The 19243-nt window shown below is 42.2% G+C and overlaps 1 protein-coding gene across 1 annotated transcript in view; it reads right to left on the bottom strand.

The window, feature by feature from the left end:
* Positions 1 to 1466: 1466 nt before the first annotated feature.
* fat4 (FAT atypical cadherin 4) overlaps positions 1467 to 19243 on the bottom strand; it is a 100323-nt gene continuing 82546 nt past the window's right edge. Inside the window, exons 10-17 of the mRNA XM_026183531.2 lie at positions 19011 to 19115; positions 18283 to 18590; positions 13896 to 13981; positions 12110 to 12289; positions 11528 to 11652; positions 9314 to 9531; positions 7435 to 7696; positions 1467 to 4646 (exon numbers count right to left, since the gene is read on the bottom strand). Coding sequence (XP_026039316.2) covers positions 2737 to 4646; positions 7435 to 7696; positions 9314 to 9531; positions 11528 to 11652; positions 12110 to 12289; positions 13896 to 13981; positions 18283 to 18590; positions 19011 to 19115 — 3194 coding nt within the window. The 3' untranslated portion in view covers positions 1467 to 2736. The remainder of the gene's footprint in view (positions 4647 to 7434; positions 7697 to 9313; positions 9532 to 11527; positions 11653 to 12109; positions 12290 to 13895; positions 13982 to 18282; positions 18591 to 19010; positions 19116 to 19243) is intronic.

Here is a 19243-nt window from a genome sequence, read left to right as displayed (position 1 = left end):
TTGGAGGCACTGTTGCTGCATCAGGAGACTGAAGCTCAAACTAATCAATCTTTATAAACAAGCTTCGGGAGGATTTTGTTGTGGGGGTGAGACGCTGCTCTAAGAAAGTTACTCAGAGCTCAGTGCCATGTCCTTTTATAAACATAAGTGAAACTCTTGAGTCAACATGGAAATCATTTTAATGGGAATCATGTTTTGATGACATGTGTGAGAAAAAAAAAAGGAGGGGAACTCCCTGGGAAATCCAACAATGCCTCCTTCACACCTTCGTTCGAGTTCATGTGAAGCTCTGCAAAATGCATTATGGCTGACTTGCACACACGTGATTTCTTTGCTGCATGTCTTTCCAAAATGAGAGTTGCAATCATGGTAGCGTATTCTATAATTGTGTCATTACTAACACAAATAGCTTAATGCTTACTGAAATAACAGGCAGGTGAGCTGACAGGAGTAACAGATGCTGTATTTTCTTAAGGGCCACGTCCTATAATGTAACATGCAGTTTTTGCACTTAAGACATATGCCACAATTAATCCTTAAACACATCATAAGCCTCTGCTGTTCACCAAAGTCAAGGAGCCATCTGGAAAACATCCAAAAACAGCAGGACACCCCTCCCAAAAAGACACGCGCACACATCACGTCACAAAACCAACCCCCAAGAAAATCAAGAAGACAGATCCATGTCAGTTTTCATGAGTGTTTTACGTCCTTGTGCACTGTAGAACAATGTTCCCTTTAGGTATACAAGCTTCTTCTGCTTACCTATAGAGAGGATGGTGGGGGGACTTTGCTCCTGAAGTTGCCTCTGCCCGATGTCTCAGAGCCCCCACCATCACACCAGAGAAGACACTGTGAGGTTTATTTGAATTCATCTCCCACTCACTCGTCCCACTACCTAACCAACTCCTCATTATCATTGTTTTATTATCTCAGCATTGTAGTGGTAGAGCCTTTTCAAAGAGGCTTTGGTCAACAGATTTCTCTGCAAGACCGAGCTCCTCGCGGTATATTACCCAGATTCAGGCTGTCACTCTTCACGGGGTTCATGGCTCCCTGCCTTTTCTCTCGTGGCCTCTCTCCCCTCGATGATGGAGCAGATAAGCATGTTGCATGCCGAATCACTGAGCTATGACAAAAAAAAAAAAGCCTTTCTGCTCAATAATACAGATGTAAATAATTGTTGAAAGCAATATAGGGCCCTGCGTCGTGGAGTCCGCTTGATGTTTTGTTTGGCTGCGAGTGAGGTGGCTCAGTTTCGTTCAGGTCCTGAATTGCCTTTTCAAATGTTTAGTTGAGACTCTGCACAAATGAAAAACTGCACAGACTGAGGCAAAAATACATAACTTACCACCCGAATGATTTGGGAAGGGGTGTAATCTGAGCATGAAGGTGGCTATTTTTAAAAACTGCCAACGCATACATGCATCTAAATGAAAGGAGGGGAAAAAGAGAAACAAAGCACATTTAAATAAATACTTTTTTTATTCTGTTATTGGCTTTTTACAGGTACAAAGCATACAGCATGTTATAGTTTTATCAAAAGTGGAAAATACTGATGTTACATTTGTAACAAATGTAAAAAATAAGTCTTCAATCTTACTTTCCCCGAAAGTAAGAACATACATTTCAGCATATGAAAATATTCATAAAAACACAGCTTAAGTAATTTAAGTTAATAAACAGTACAAAAATGTAGAAACCATACACGTCAAAATAATGAACAGGGACGCCAACATCAAGACAAATGACTCCATGATTGCTCATGAATTTAAAAAAAAATGTACACAAGTTCATAGTGTTTTAGTTGGGGTCATGTTTACAGGATTCATACATCATCATCATCGTTGCCTGAAAACACTTGGCTTGTCTGACAATGTGGTTTTGTGACTAACGACACCCTCACCATCATCCCTCCTGAAAAATCTCCTCTCTTCCTGAACTTGGGCCCAAAAACCAGAATAGTTCTGTCCCGTACTGAAATCCTCAAATGTCTGTAAGGCAGGGGGCTTGATTAAATCTCACTTTTGGAGCGTTTAGCCAGTCCTCTCTAAGAAAACACACCAGGGCAGGCAGACGGACAGACAGAGGGATCATAACATCGGTGGGGTCTGCAATACCGTGCGAGCAAAGCAATGTTCATACTTTTACACTGAGGGCTGTGTCCCGTCACCTACAGGTGCAGTTAGATCAAACACACATGCTTCCTTTTAAGTAAATTAGAAAAATGATCCTAAAAAGACAGAAACTGGGAGATTTCTCTTGCTCTATGGAATTCTCTTCCTGTGAGTTTTTAAATTATCTACGCTCTTATCTCTCCGCTGCGAATGTGACAGAAGGTTCTGGAAAGGAGAAGCAGTATTGGTAATAAAGAACAGAAGTGTTTAATCAAGATAATGTGAATGGAGTTTTGCAGTCACCAAATTGAATTCAGACATGGACTTCTTTCTTCAGTGTCAGTGGATATGTTGTAATGAGGCCTCAGAGAGATGAATGCACGAATGTACAGTCTGAACCTAGAAAAGACTGGTAAACCATTCCAAGGTGGCTCATGATGAAATCTGTTCTTTTACAGGTGCCATTTTTCTGCCTTACTGCATTAAAAGTCGTCTTATTATTTTGAGTTATGCAAAAAACATGAAGTCCAATGTTCTCTGGAAATGTACAGTCTTCTTCTTCTTTTTTTTTTTAAATTGGAGAACGACACCATATTGTACAACATTGTAATAAATAGTCTCATACATATTGCTCAGCTTCTCCTTCATTAAGAATGGTCACTGAGCCATCTCCACTGTTCATTTCAATGTCTTTTGCTGCCGCATTCTCGGGAAGCAAGGCTAAGTCCTTGAACACATCTACATAATGCCCAAAGCCAGGGCCCCAGTTCAACAGATTGTCCCAGTTGAAGCCACCGGCTTGCTGACCCAGTTTGTGGGGTAGGGTGTAGTGCTGGTCAGTAGAGGGCATCTGGGCAACGCCAGGCCCTCCTTCTGCCCTCCGACTCGAGTAACGCCTCTGTTTAAGCCTCCCGCCGTAGTCCTCATCGTCAGCGTCTGACTCGTTGACTTGCGATAGCTTGGGGACCCGGGAGCTGTAGGACACAGGCTTCTCCCGGTCATACTCCATCTCTGAGCAGGTGAAGGAGTCATGTGAGTCACTTTCTGAAGAGGACTCTGGGGCAGGAATGCCATCAGCGGGGTTACGAACCCTTGACAGCGGCCTGCGGCAGTCCTCCTCTGAACTGGAGCGCCCGTGGTCAGCGCTACAGATGCTGGGGTTGCGTGGACGTGGAGTGTTAAGCCGCTCCACTTCCTCGATGGACAGCCCCACAGGAGGCCCCGTCTCCAACGGGATCTGCTCGATCGGCTGCTTCAGCCGACTGCCGGGCCTCGAGGTGTGGCCGTGGCCGGCCATGGTTTGTGGACTCTTGCTGCGCCTCCCCAACCGGGTGGCGTAGTTGAACATGGGTGGCGGTTGGCACATATCATTGTGCAGATCCAGCGGGCTGCCCTCACGACGAGCCAGGTTGAGTTCTCTGGTGGGAGTGTTTCGGTAGAAGGAGGAGGGCTTTGTGAACGGGGCTGGAGAGTGTCTGGAGAGAGGGTTTGGAGTAGGACAGGCTGAGTGGGAATGGCTGAGGGGGGTGGATCTCAGTGCTTGGGTGTACTGGGGCTGGTAGGTGTAGCTTGTTGCTCCGAGAGGTAAGGGAGATTGCCTGGCGAAGCCCAGCGGGCTGTGTCTCTGGATGGAAAACTTGGGCGTGTGACTGCGAAACTGCTTGTAGTGTTGGATGATGTCAGCATCCGAAGGAGCAATACTGCTGGCATTGTCTATATCATAATGTTCAATATCTGCCTCTGGGGCATTGCAGGGGGCACAGGGAGCACTGGGGACCGTCTCGTTGTTGTGAGGAATGTCTGTTTCATCATAGATCAGGTAAGGGTTTTCCCTCTCAATGATGTCTGGTTTGGGGTTCCCTTCCGGTTGCTTCCGTACAGTCATGTCATCTCCATATGGTGGGATGTTATCTGGGTCGTCGAATGCTACATTCTCGCTACCCTTCTTCTTTTTCTTCTTCTTCTTCTCCTTGGGTTTCTTTTCCTTGGGTTCCTTTGGCACTTTGGTCTTGTTGCGGTCCTTGCAATGGTTGCACAGGATCAGGCTGAGCACCACCAAGGCAAGGACAGTGGCACAGCTGCCAACAATAGCTGGCACCGCCCAGATGGGAAGGACCATTGTCTCTGATGTGGGACTGGGGCTGCAGACAAATCCACCATTATTCGCCGTGTTGCACACGGTACCCTGAGGGCACTCGACTCCCAGACAGGCCACCAGGGTCTCACAAGTCTTGCCTGTGTAGAGCTCGGAGCATACACAAGTGAAACCAGAGTGGGGGTCCGGCACGCAGCTGCCTTGGTTCTGGCAGGGATTAGAGGCACAGTCGCCAGGCGGGACACACTGGTATGTGTACCACTGGTTGACGCACATGAGGCCATCCCAGCATGGATTGCTCTCACACAGGTCGGGACCTCTGCAGCCTATTTTGACGGATGAACTGGTCTTGGTTAAAGTGACGAGGCTGTGCTCTCCCATAAATGGCAGGTTCTCTCTGTTGTACTTCACGTAGGCCAAGCAGCCGTCAAAACCTGTGGACAAAAAGAAGAAAAGAAAGGGCTCAGATAACAAGAAACAGCCAACAGCAGCTAACAGGGACATTACAGTGGCCTGAAGGGGAATTGCTTCTGACTGCCACCAGACCGAATGTTTTTTTTCAAAACGTCTGCTGAAGCTGGATTGCTTCCTCATAAATACCAGGAACTGGCAACTATAATAAGAGCTGAAGGAATTTTGTTTAGATGGGTAATTGGTTCAAGCTTAGGATAAAAAGATTTTCATCATGGAAAGCACCTCCTCCAATGAAAAAATAGAAAAATCATATTCTAAAAACTGGCAGAATAAATCACTGGTCAATTTAAGAGAAGAAATATGAAATATTTTCTAACAGAGAATCCATCGTCAGAGGCATTATAGCTTCAAGACATCCATCTGGGTTGGATGAACGTCTCTGTGTCTAATTTAATCTCTTGCTTTGTGTGTTGCCTAACAGTGCTACCTCACCGGTGCAATTACATTTTTATTGAATTTATCCCAGTGCAGATTAAATCCATTTGTGTCTTTTCATTAGCCCTCAGAAAGCGAGTACACAGCGCTACACAAATGCTCAGATACACACTGAGTTAGGGGGTGGGTTCACAAACAGTCTGCCACAGATCTGCGTGCTGAGGATATGTTTGTTTTGAAATATGCCCCAGTCTTTGTGTAAAAGAGGTTGACAAATCATCCAAATTGCTCATTTTTACCATATTAGTCCATAGTATTAGGTTAGTTTTTCCCTCCCCTGAAACCCTGAAATTTACTGTGCTGCATTACCTCCTCCTGGAAACCCTCTCTTTCACCTTTTCCAAACTGTTCTTAACTCATGCTCGAGGACATCTGATCTGTGATTTAAATCTAAACTAAGAAAAGAGTCGATGAGGCTTCACAGACAGACGCTCCAAGGCGAAGTCAGATTAAATTATAATTAGTTATTTTGTCCATAAATGATACTCTGATAAAGAAACATTTATTTAACTACCGTAAATTCATAACTTTAAATCTTCGCAGTGTCAAATAGAAATAGATTTCAGGCCAGTTACTCAGAGTCTTGTTGGATCGCCACCAAATATGGTCAGCAATTGAAAGAGCAGACTATTAATTCATATGCAGGAGAAAAAAAAATGAGTACTGAATTCATAAAGATTCATGAGCTCACGTGTGCTGTCGCATACTTGTGCTATATGTCCATGCACACGCCTTTAGTCTGCAGAAAAGCTTTCCATAACATGTAAAAACACTGCTAGATGTGTAACTTACGCTGGGTAAAGAGTGAATGAGTTTTTCAAAATCATTAACATGTGTGTGAAACTATTGTTAATTGTATTCCACTTGGACCGTCATGTATCTAAAATTTGATTTTCTTGACTAAATGTGATGAGTTTTTAAAAAAAAAGCCTTTTTAATGAGAAGGAGGAGGAGGAGGATGAGGAGGAAGAGGAGGCACAGGAGCTGTTCTGACTAAATGCGATTTCTTTAGACACACCAACAGTCTTGTGTCAGGATCTGTAGTGGAATTAAGGAAGGGCAAACTCCCCTCTCTAACTTTTCCCATTCAAATTTGTCCTGTAATTTGGGGGTTCAACTCTGCAACACTACAGTCACAGTACATTAAAGTGAGCTCTTAGCAGCCAGTTACAAGAAAATCTGGCAAACGGATGGTGTGTTTCACCGTCCCACTCTGCCACCAGTTCTGCAGCGTCAAGTCATAGCAACAGTGTGTAGTGTAGTTTTCTGACAGTGGCAGCAGTATGTGTTGTTTAACTAGTGATTATAGGCAGCAAACCCTGTATATTGATAAATAAAACTTATATGGAAGAAAACTTATTGTATGTCTTCCATTTTTAACCTTTAACTATTTATTCTATATAGATAATATATATGTTACATATAGCCTCTCTACTTCTTAGTCCACTAACTTTGGCTAGTTAAGCTATATTGATTGTTCCAACATGTAGAGAGCAAAAAATACTATGTGTGAGTGACTACTGTTAACCAAAACCTTCTGTTACAAGGAACAACATGCTTTCTCTCGATCAACTTCTGGCAATCATCTTGGTCCTTTTCAAACCCTGGAATTCTGAAGTTATTTTAGGTGTCTGGTCGCAGACAGGGTATGTCATTGTGAAGAAAAGGTTTTATTTTGCATGGAGCTTTTTTCCAAAAGTTTCAGTTTTCCTGCCAATTCCAACTAAATTCTGGAATTAAATAGTGGAAAATCACAGCAACAGTTGTTTTGAGGCAGTTTATATTGTAAGGTAAAGACCCTACAAGAATAGAGAGAAAGCCCCTTGGCGACAGTGGGAAGGAAAAACTCCCTTTTATGAGGAAAAAACCTCAGACAAAAGCAAGCTCAGGGGTGGGTGGCCATCTGCTGAGACTTGGTTGTGGGTGAGGGGAGGGAGACAGGACAAAAAGCATACTGTGGAAAAGGGACAGAGATGAATAATAACTAATGATTAAATGCAAAGTGGTGTAAGTAAGTGAAGAAGAAATACTCAGTGCATCATGGGAAGCCCCCAGCATCCTAAGTCTATTGCAGCATAACTAAGGAACTAAGGAAGGCCTGTTCCAGCCTTAACTATAAGCTTTACCAAAAGGAAAATGTTTTAAGATTAATCTTAATCTTAGAGAGTGTCTGTCTCCCAAATCCAAACTGAAAGCTGGTAAAGATTATATGCAGGAAAATGTACACCCCAAATGCCCATATGTCCACATGTCCATCATTTTTACTCTTCCCCCCAATAAATGACAGGTAACAGCTACACTGTCCAGGCTTACCTGCTCCAGTTTTCTGCTGAGCTGGCCCTGGCCCAATCCCACCAAGCGAAAAGGTTAAAACGCTGAGACCTCCAAAATCCTGTGTGGGATGTTGGATGACCCTGGGTTGGCCGTTGTCCACCTGGAGCACAGTGGCTGAGCCATTCTTGACCAGCTGTAGCGTGTGCCACTGGCCGTCTGAAACCACTGCGTCTACCACGGTGCGCTCCACCTTCCCCGCAACGCCAGCATCTGAGATGTAGTGGATGTTGCCGTTCCTCAGCTAAGAGAAGCAAATTTTAGATTTTAGTTATTCGCTCACAGCTCAGAGTGATCAGAGTAAACCGGATCTAGCTGGCTTTGGTAAAAACATGCATATAAACAGTATATAAAAGACATTAACAATCATGTGAATCTGCAAACTGCCATTATTTCTGATGTCAAGCATAAAATAAAAATAGTCTTTGAAGAAAGTCGAGATAAACAGTGGTTAAAACTGCAGTTTTTTAGATTAATGCAATAAGTTATCGTGTCAGTATCAATCATGACCGATGAGAGGAAGTCTTGTCTCAGTCCCCACAAAACTACCACAGCAGTGCTTTCAGACTATGGTCGGAGATCGAAAACAAAAATGCAGCTGGATGCTCATACTATAAATCTTTCTCCCACTGGGACACACTGCAGTCAATCATGTTCTCACAACTTGTGTGTGTAGCTACAGTCACTCAGCCAGAAGATGATCAGAAGCTCAAGCACGACAAATTTAGGGAAAGCGCATATATTCCAACGGCCACAAGAGAAGGCTCTTTACTGAAGAGGGACGACGATTGTGCTTTAAAAAGAAATTAATCAAGCTGGCTTTGGCACGCACAGCAAATTTGTGGCTTACACTGTGTATGGTAATCGCATGTGTTCTCCCGACTTCGATGGAAAAGTAATCCTACCCACCTCCCCCAAAATCAGCAGTGATAAGTCGCTTCCGGAAGAATTGATGTAAAAAGGGAAAAGTGGAAGTCTCCCCAGCCAAAGAATACTAAGAGCTCTCAAGCTGGAAAACCAATCAAGGAGTTTATCTATTAAACATCTTGTTTTTCATTTCTCAGTTTATATAGTTCTCTCTCAACATATGTACACCCACAGTATGTATTCCCCTACTGCTCTTTTGTTTTTAGGTTTCAAAGCACTTATAATACTTTTCTGGACTATTTAGGAAGCCGCAGTGGTGATTTGATGAGCACCAGAAGCTGTTCAGTGGCGGAAAACAAAATCATAAGAGACAAAGCCCGATGCTGAAGTGGGAACGGGTTGATGCTGCTGAGACTGCAGGGTGTCTACATGGAAACTGAAGAGGATGAATGAACGCTCAGGCCTCCTTGGGCAGCTGCCCACGGTCAGGCAAAGGGAGGAGGGTGTACTGAACAGGACGAGAAGAGAGAAAAGACAGACTGGAGTAAAAGAAAGTGGGTGAGAAAGACGGGGTAGATTTCCTAGAATGAAAGTGGAACGTAGCACACACAGAAATATATATTACCTAGACATGTTTAGGATACAAATGTTCAAGGTGTCTTAACAGTGTATCAGGAGCTGTGGCGTAAATACTGTTAGTGATGCAAGATACTGCCTGGTCTACAGCTCTGTCATACCAAAAGAAGCTGGTATGTAGATGCTTAAAATATCATCTACATAGTAACTTCATAGATAATCTATGAAACATCAAAGACAGAAGCTTCATTTTACTAGACCTGAGTTGATCCAGGGCTTTAAATTTTAGTGAATAGCCTCCCTTTCTAAGCATAGCTACTTATTTACTGTTCACAAGCATGATTTGGAAAGCTTTTATTGTGAAATTTACTCTTCATTGCCAACTCATTAAACTCACACACAAGGCAACCTTCCTCACCTTAACAGTAGTGTAGTTACTGCTCTCTTGCACATGCAGCAGAGTGCCGGTCTTGCTGCGTGTCCTGAACTTGACCTTCAAGTTGCTGGGACCCATGGGGTCAGAGGTCGTTCCCTGCAGAGACCGTCTCAGCAAGATGTCACGTTTTGGGCCCTGCTTCAGGGTGTAGTCCAGGCGGCCAGTACCATCCAGAGACAGAGCGGTGTCGGCTGTCATGTCTGTGTGAGAAAGACAGAAAATATCTTGTGACTTCACACGAGTTTCGCAGGCGGCTTTTAAACTTCCATTTCCACTCTGCTCCTGGCGGACGGTCAGGTGCAAATGATTTTCCTAATCCGACTGCCATAACCACGAATCGGTCCTTCCATTCTTACCAGCGATTACTGATATCTTCCCATAACATCATCGAGTCAGTTTTCAGAACAGCCCGTGTATCGCTGAGCAAGATAATGATTTCTAATAGAGATTAAGTAGGAAAATAACTGAAATGAAAACTGCAAGCCATCTCATTATTACTTAGTGGGATGGCACGTGAATTTTGTGTGCATGTTAACTATAAACCTGAGGCATTGCTAATTGCATCATTTCATTTCAAGAAGCAACAAGCCTTTTGGCATATTTCATTATTACTATAATGAATATGAGCCCTCTTGCTAATACACTATTAAAAGATTAGCATGTTATCCAGGATAAATAGCCATATGAATGTTAATAAAATACTGATGTGATTATTTCATGAAAGCAGTGTATTTATGAGGATATTTGTATATTTTGGAAAAAGGTAAAAAAGCTCAAAAGTCACTTTTAAGTTTTCTATTTAAAATGTGCTTAGAAATAAGAGCACAGATGAAAATGAAACAGAATTTTAACAAATTATAAGATTTATCAACAGTCACTGAGACTCAGAAAAATTGGTGTTGGTGAGTTTTCTTACTGTCAGAGACTGACTGCAAGTAGTTGCAGTGACCAGTTCCTGCCGAGAGATTGAGCCTGCAACACATTCAACCTCTGCACGAGCACGGCTGGACAGGTGTGGGAGGCAACCTGTGTCTAGACAACTGTAGTCTGACTTGAACTACATTCCATCTGAGACAACTGCCGTCTAATTTACTGATCCAGACAGATTCCCAACATGTTGCAATCAGTCTCAGTCAGTCTGTGCTAATGGGTGCAACTTCTCTGCGATGGGTCTCTTTGCAACAGGGGACTCAACTCGGCTGGTTGTATTCTGGTTCTATTCCCAAATAAGAGCAATGTTGCTGAGCACCTATGTCATTTTGTAGCAAAGTCACCGTTCTGCAGTAACTATCGCTATTTGTAAGATTTTGACCCTGAATGTAAGCAGTTATTGTGAAAGTAGATGGGATTTTTCTTGCTAATTTATCACAGTTAATTGGCATATTATCTCCAAAAAATTTCCACAAAGTTGCAAAATTGCATGTTCAATGCACCAAATCACAATAATTTTGGTTGTGCCGCAAACTCCAACCACTGTTTTCTCTAATAGGACTGTAGCACAAGTCTGTCGTGCCACTTATTATCTGAGGATGAATGTTTCTGTCCCACATTCACAGGGTTCAAAAATGTAAATCTTTACACAATCTGTTCTTTAAATTAAATTAACCAGGGCCCTAGAGTCTACATGACATATTTTATTCACGGCATTTCTTGTTGTTGTTTATTTTTTTTCTTTTCTCTTTCCAGCAAACAATACATATGGCACTAAGAAAGCCTGCTCTGCTCCATGTGTGCTAGAAGAAAATGTCTCTCATCCTTTTTTTCGTGCCAGTAAGCAAACCAGCAGATTTCCCACAAAATCAAACCTGATGGCAAACAGGGAAAAGCTCGCAGTAATGATCTTGTTTGTTTCCAGTAACAATATCAAAGTCTTTGAAAAAAATCTGGTAATAATTACCGGTAACACCGCAAAACACAATGTTGCACCTTACACAGTAGCTATAAGTTTCTGTCAGTTCTCATGTGTCTCAAAGGGTTTTCTGCATTTTTTTAGGTCTCTGATGCAAGTCGAATTTATCTCCTATAAAGTACACAAATGCTTTGAAATGAAGCTCAGAACCCACCGATGTGGTCTATATTAAGCTACATGGTGCAGTATGATGACTCAGGAGGGATAATTCATAAATAATCATGGCAGAATATTCCTAAGTAAGTGCAAACTCAGCAAAAAGAGAGACTTCAAAGACATATACTTACATTTCTCACAGAATTTGCCAGTGAAGCCATCCACACACTGGCATTGTTGCCAAGACCAGTGGTCCACACAGGTGCCCCCATGTCTGCAGGAGCTGGTGGTGCAGGCTCCTTCCAGTCTCGGACATCTACGGACACAATAACACACAAACTGACAATCAGACAGTGAATTTGACAAGTCAGCCACACAGACGGGGGGTCCGCGGAAAAAGGAAACTCCAAAAACAGGAGCAGATGAGCTGTGATTTCTCTTCCCGTGCGGCAATACAAAAAACCCCATAAAGAACCTCAGAGAATTAGCATATTAAAAGATCTGTCCTCGCTTCGCTATTCACGAGGAAGACAGTGAGGAAAAAAATTCTCTGGAATTCTGCAATTGGTTTCCCCCATCAAAAATCTTCCATTTGTACTTCAAAAAAAAAAGAAGACATCTTTTTAAAAACTCCCGAGAGGGTTTGAAAGTGTGAACAGATGTCCCACAGCGAGAGTCAAGGAGGTTAGAGAAGACGGACAGATGGGAAGAAGAAAAAGGAGATGGAGAGAGGCTGGGAGCGGGAGTAAAGGGGGAGAGGTTGGGATGCGGACCTGTCAAGGATGCCATGCGATGCCAGCGCCTGACTGGGCTCCAGCGGGCGGCCGTTGACAGCAAACTCCATGATGCAGCCGACAAAGTCGTGGGTGGCGACCTGACCGCGCCGATGAAGGATGGGTTCTATTGACCTGACGCCTCCCACAGAGAGCCTGTTGGGCTGCACATCGAGGATCCTACAAACACGCACACAGATAGATGAACAGGAGTGCACAAAGACTTAAAATGGATCACGACAGAAAGGAACATATGAGCAGAAACCCAAACGCTAAAAAATGCATTCAAGTATTCAAAGCACACACACAGACACGCACATTTTCACAAGCTTACACAGAAAAACAACGTGGGTCAGCGAGTTTCACAACAATATGGTCCCAAGACCCTTGCAAAATAAACCTTTGCTGATCTCTGTGGCCTTTCCTCATCTGCCAAATCTGTCTCTCACGCATACACACATATAAAATACGCACACACACACACAGCGAAAAACACACAGGAAAACATGCACAGTCTAAAGTTTTCGCCCCACAGGGCCTGGCTCTGTGCAGCAGCACTGGTCATCCAGTAATTTAATGACGGTTTACATCATATATCACATATTTGCAACAGATGACTTCATTCTGACTTTGAGTTATTTGTGTAGAAATATGTAAGAGAAAGGCATTTTAAGCAATTTGCATACAACGGAAGACTTAGACAGTAACACAGGAGTAAAGGTCACAATGCTTTGTCTACAGCATTAAGGAATTTTCACTACAATAAAAAGAATTAAAGGTCAACACTTTAACCAGAATAGCCATAAAAATTTAGAAAAAAATATAGAAATATTTGTTTGAACAAAAGTAAAGTTTCATTCTTTGCTCTCTACTTTAGAGATTAGCACTTAATAGAACTGGAAGCATCACTGTGAAACTAAAGGTTGAACCTCTGCAATTCATCTCTAAAGTACTGCTTAAAGAAAAACAGTTAAGGCAAGACAAAAATATAAATTGCTGCTTACTGTTATGAAGCTTCCTAACAAAGTTCACTTTGTTCTTATGAATCATCTTGTGGGTCCTTTAACTCACAAAATGTCTAAATTAAGCAAAGGGAAATAGACCATGCTAAGTTTATCCTGAGAAATGGCAGCTGAAACGTAAGCTGTTTTCTCATTTTCAGATGTAAACTTTGACAAGTGTATTGAGAATGTCAGAGGAATACAGTCGAGACCTTGGATGTTGCGTTAGATGTCTTCTCAGTCCTCGAAATACACAGTTTGGTTTACACGAGTGCCTGAGTAGAGCCTCAAGGACACACTTGGACATTAAATGGAATTTGTACTAAGGAGGTGGCAGAGTAATGAGTCTTCTAAGGTAACCTCTAGAAAAGTTGAAAAGTTCAAGGATACAGAACATCTGTGCAAGCTGCTGCACATACAGCAACATTTTAAAGCCATAAAATGTTGGAAAACACGGATCGTCATCCATTGATGAGAAGGACAATATGTGGTTAATTAAACCTCTTGATTATGAAGTGTTGATTCACTGCAGAGCGCAACGCAACAGCTGTAAAATATTAGACAAGTATGCTCACACCAGGTATACAAAACCTTTTGGTTATGTATGACTTTCCATTATTTTTACAGTTGTGAAAAATTATTCATCAAGTTTTCCAGTCCTCAGAAGTGAAACTGTCAACAGCGCTTTCCCATTCACAGTTTCTACGGATCATAGAAACAGCTGTTCAGCGTACTGGGCAATACATGCATATATGTGTTTTTGTGTGTGTGTGCTGCTTTCTTACCAGTCAGTGTGCACTGCCACGTTGCTCACAGCACAGTAGCCTGGTTCCTGGTCATCACCACACAGGTCCACGGTCAGGGATGCAGCCTGCATGATGACAAGAACACACATACTGCTGTCACGTGTGATTCTCTTTAAGAGAAACAGCTGTGAAGCTACACTGACTCACACAATTATTGTTCAGGGAGGAAATTACATTTAAGTAAAAAAATGTTTCTGGAAGAGTGTGGTTGACATAAACACCAACAACATGTGTCACTCACTGTTATTTGTGGTGGGGGTGGGCCATAAAACACTCAGTCAATATCAGTCTATCAGTCACTTTTTCTTTGTTAAGAGTGTTTTTCCAGAATGTGGAACCCCCCCCCCCGCGCTTTTCATTTGGGGCTTAAGCACAGGATGCATTTCAAATTGTTTTTTAGCAAATGTATCTATACTCCTTTTGTTAGTGGTCAGTTTAAAGACAGTCCCATGTAAAAAAGGGACACATGCTAAAAATATGCTCAAAATAGGGCACCAGTGCTAAACCATTTTCTTTGCAGGTTAAATAAAATATTTGAGTAACTAAACTAATTTTATGTTATTAATGGAGCAATTCAATATATTTTGGACTATATCTTCATTAAAATAAAACAAAACAAAAGTCTACAACCTGTGGAAAATTGAGCTAAATTCTTGCCTTCAGCATCCAACAACCACCGACAAGTGGTCAAGGAATACTCATATTCACCTCATAACCAGTGGTTGCCAGGTGGTTGCAGACCAGTCTTTAGGCTTCTGTCACTTGATCCTAAATTGTCGCCATGACTGGCTTCACGTGTCAGCACGACCTCTATAGCCGTAAGCTGTTTAGCTTAGCACAAAACCTGGTACAGACTTATTCTGTCAGAGGGTTATAATATCCAGCTAGCATCATCTTTGAAGTTCAGTACTCAAAAGATTTTCCATTTTGTGCTAAGCTAAGCTGTGTGCTGGTAAAATCATATCCAACTTATATATGAAAGCGGTATTAATTTTCTCTCTGTTATACCAGATGGTGAATAAGTATTTCCAAAAATGTTAAGCTTTTTCTTTCTTCTAAAGATGGCAACAGCTGTTTAATTAAACCCCATATTGTGACAGTGAACGACAGAGGGACAGAGCAACCTGATGGGTGCTATATGCTTATTGTTCAAAGTTTATTGTCACAAGAGAACAAAATCCTCAAACCAATTGTATTTCCTTCCCGATTCCCTGCCTGAAGTATTTAAAGGCAAATTTCTAAACCCTAAAACCCATCAGAATGTGTGAATATAAATAAATATTTTCTCAAGCACCGTTGGCATATCTTTTACTCATGAGTTCTGGCACCATAAGCTGAGGGTTACTTCATTCAGATGAGTTACAGTATATGTTCCTGAACATTTGTGTTCCTAAGTCTTGTTCAGTGGTTAATGTGAGCTTTGTTCACCACAAGCCATGCAGTCACATTATTTTTCTTTATTTCATGAGTGTTCAATGGGAGAGGGGCACAGAAATGCCATACATTACAGCAAGCGTTTCCCGTTTCCCGTTAATGGGACAAAAGCTTTTGGCCAGATGTGGATTATTCTCTTTTCTCCCTCTGTGCTCAGAGAAGAAACGACCCTGCTAGAAAAAAATAATAAAAATGGGCTGGTGAGGAAACTGCCCGGAAAAGTGTGTGAACGTGTTGAAAAACCAGGGCAATCACGCTCCACCTCTCGTGGAGCTTAAGTAAATACGGACCACACTGGCTTGCATCTCTGACACAAATCATCCACAACCCACCGGGCACACACACACACACAGAGTTCATTTAGTACACTCGTGTCACACCCGAGTCAGACACACGAACACACATAATCAAATGAGAAAAAACTACAGAGACAAGAACGAGTCGAAGAACAACAGAACGCATTTGTGACTCCGAGGCGCCATAAAGAACATCAGAACCACATAAACATTTTATTAATGTTTTTCCTGTGATCAAAGGCACTGCAGTCATGCTTCTGCATTCACTGTCAACTGTCACGAACTGTGCAGGAGGAATAATTTCTCAAAAGAAACCTTAGAAATGAAGAGCAAATGCATCCCCCAAAAAATGAGGAGTGTATTTTTCAGCTTGGCTAGCACTGGAGGAAATTTGAAGAAAGCACCACAGGAGATCATTGTTTTCCCCATGACTAATACAATGGGGTGGGGGGTGGGGGGGTGGGACCACAACCTTACTCTCTGTTGTGGTACATGAGCTGAGTAACATTTGTTTTGTGCTTGTTTCTAGGACAAATAACTCACCTAATCCAAAACTTAATGATTTGCTGCTGGTGTTAATCAGCGGCAGTCCTAAACTGTCAAACTGAATTTGAAACATCATTGTCAGAAGATTTGAGTTTGTTCTCACACGATATCACTGTAATTGGTATTAATGTATAATTTAATCCAAATAATGCTTATTATTCTTCTACTCACCACCAAAATGTGATCTAAGAGTACAGAAACACTGCATCTTTGACAAGAATGACTCATCCAAGGTTTTTCCTTTTTTGTATTCTCAAATCTCCATGGAGATTTCTGTTTATAGTTTCAACCACTACTCCTCTTTTTTTCATGCCCTCAAAGATTACTACAAACTCTGCAAAATGAAATTGATCAGCTTTTCAGACTGCAGAGCAGATGGTCCGGCACGGCAACACGAGGACAAGTATGTTGTAGTTGGAGCTGCCAGGCAGGAGGAAGGCAGAAAGACCACAGAGACGTTTAATGGATGTAGAGAAGGAGGACGTGCACAAGGCTGTTGTGACACAAAGATATGCCAGGGATAGGGTGAGATGGAGGCAAATCACCCACTGTGGCAACGCCTAAAGGGAGCAGCCGAAAGAAGTAGTTGTTCTCAAAAACAGCTCTAATCCAGTTGGCCTTCATTAGGTTAAAAAAATAAGCTAAATCTGACACGGATATGGTTCTGTTTGGGAGCTAATGAGTAACAGTTGAGAAATTTCACATTTTACACTAGAAATGACTTTTTCTTTTTCTTTGTTTATGGCACTTGGACCAATAGCTGCAGTGTTAACCACGAATACAGAAGCAAAGAGAAACATGTCAAACTTTATGAAATGCACTTTGATGTTGCATTCAAATGCTTTTGCTAAATACAGTTAATGGTACTGTAGATTATATATTAAAGGACGCGACATTAAGATAAACTCACTTGGAACAAGGCAATATGGCTGTTTGAATTTTGACACCGATGCTTTGGATGCTTTAAAGCTGGAAACAGTTACATCCTTCCTTAAACTCTCCACTGAACCTTTAACTATTAACATTTTCCATTACTGTGGTTTAAAACTGACGTCTTCGTACACTGTAACTCGTTGGACTGAGACAATTTGCCTAACATTTATGGTATTTGACAATTAAAACTAATTCCTGCAGAGATGACAGTAACTGAGATGGTTGCAGTATCTGTGAACTCTCTGCTCCCTCTGATTACTTGGAGCCTTCACGGTGAAGCAGTGCATGACCGTGTCCGTGGTTTGCGTCTGCTTTCGGGATTGGCTCAGAATTTAGGTGCAGGAACGCAGAACAGACCTCAAGCCTGGCCACCGAAATGACCCGTAGCACCTTTTGCAAACACGGTGATCAGGTTCACTTTACACCGCTCAAGGGAGCTGGCACTTCAGGCGTGACACACTCACATTTCTCTCTCATTCTTCAACAGCCCCAACACGACCACCTTTGCATAATATTCACCGGGTACCATTTGCAGACAGAATCACAGCTTTCAACGTGTGCTGTATTCCTTTACACCCGTCACTCTGCACCATCTCAAAACTGACAATTTAACGATTTTACCAGCTTCCTATGAAACTCCCAGTGCACGGTGGGAAATGACAGATTTGAAGTCCAGCAGGAGAGCTACATTATAGAAGGCTTGACAGGGCCTAGCTGGATTTTTTTTCCTCCTCCTGCCTTGCCACTGCATTGCTGGCAGGGAGAAGCCTCTCATTCAGAGCACAGGAGACAGGATTTCAACCTTCATGGCCATTTTGGATCCTGGTATTGTAAATCACAACTAGCAATAAAATATAATTACAAACCATGAAAACCATAAGCTGAGCTACCCGTGGTTTGGGGAAGTTTAATTATCATCTGATGGTGCAAAAAAGAATATAAGGCCAAATTTGGAGTCAGCTTCAGCTATAAAAGCTCAGGACATAAATGCTATTGAATGTGCAGTCCCTTTGCAACTATGCAGCATTTTCTGATTTTCCTAAATGTTTTTGCTGCTAGACCCATAAAAACTAATATGCCACTTAAAGCAAGAGCGAATGATGAGAAACATTTAGAGTATGAGATATTTTCTATCGTAAAAAAACAGGAATTCTTACCATCCCAGCTCTCCTGGCAATGACTGTGTGGAACTGCCCATCCGAAACTTTTATCATGGTCATCAATTTATAAGTTCCACTTCCCAAGTTAAAAGAGAAGCGCATCTGTCCCTCGAAGATCTCCAAAGCCAGGAACTCCGCCTTGTCTCCGGTCTGGTTATCGTGGTTGTATAAAAGCAGCGCGTTGCTCTTCAGGGTAGCAAACTTGATATATATGTAGTTATTGTTGGGATCCAGAGACGGAAACTCCATGTAGGAGAGCTCCTCAAAGCCATAGCTGTTCAACTCGCAGTGCTTGCCGAAAACCCCTGAGGAAAAAAACAGACCGAAAGTGGAATCATGGAGGAAGCCAATGAATGATTCACAGTGCTGCTGTGATAAAAATATCTACAGATAAAACAGAATCTTTATCAAGCAGCATTATCTGCTTTGTATATAGAAGTAACAAAGCAGATATCGTAGCTGTGCGATCACAGTCTTGCAAAAGACTCTTCAAAAAGTTGAAAACTTTTTTTTTCTTGCATCAACTGGAGACTACTACTGAGGACAGCAATACAACACATGAAAAATGGAGACAAAAAATGAAATGACAGTTTCCACATTTGTTTAAGAAATCAAAGGTTAAGAATGAAATAGCTGCTGGGAGAGTGCACATCTGAATTTGTCCATCTTGCTTTTCAATTTAGCGGGACTCTGTAATACCCTGAAAGTTTCCTACTATTACTTACCAAATGGACAATGACAGTAATATCCATCCACTCGATTCTGACAGGACCCGCCATTAAAACACGGGTTACACTCACAGTGATTGATGATGGAATCACACGTTTTGCCTGGGTTCACAGAACAACACAAATTAAAATGGATGGGGTGGCAGACAACACAGGAAAACCCCAAAGGGAACACAGTTCACTTTCCCCACAGGCCAAGTCATGCACGCCTTTCAGCTGAGAAATGCACT

This window comes from Astatotilapia calliptera, chromosome 2 (genome assembly GCF_964374335.1).
Source record: "Astatotilapia calliptera chromosome 2, fAstCal68.1, whole genome shotgun sequence".
Classification (NCBI taxonomy): domain Eukaryota; kingdom Metazoa; phylum Chordata; class Actinopteri; order Cichliformes; family Cichlidae; genus Astatotilapia; species Astatotilapia calliptera.
This window is presented reverse-complemented; position numbering and strand designations above follow the sequence as displayed.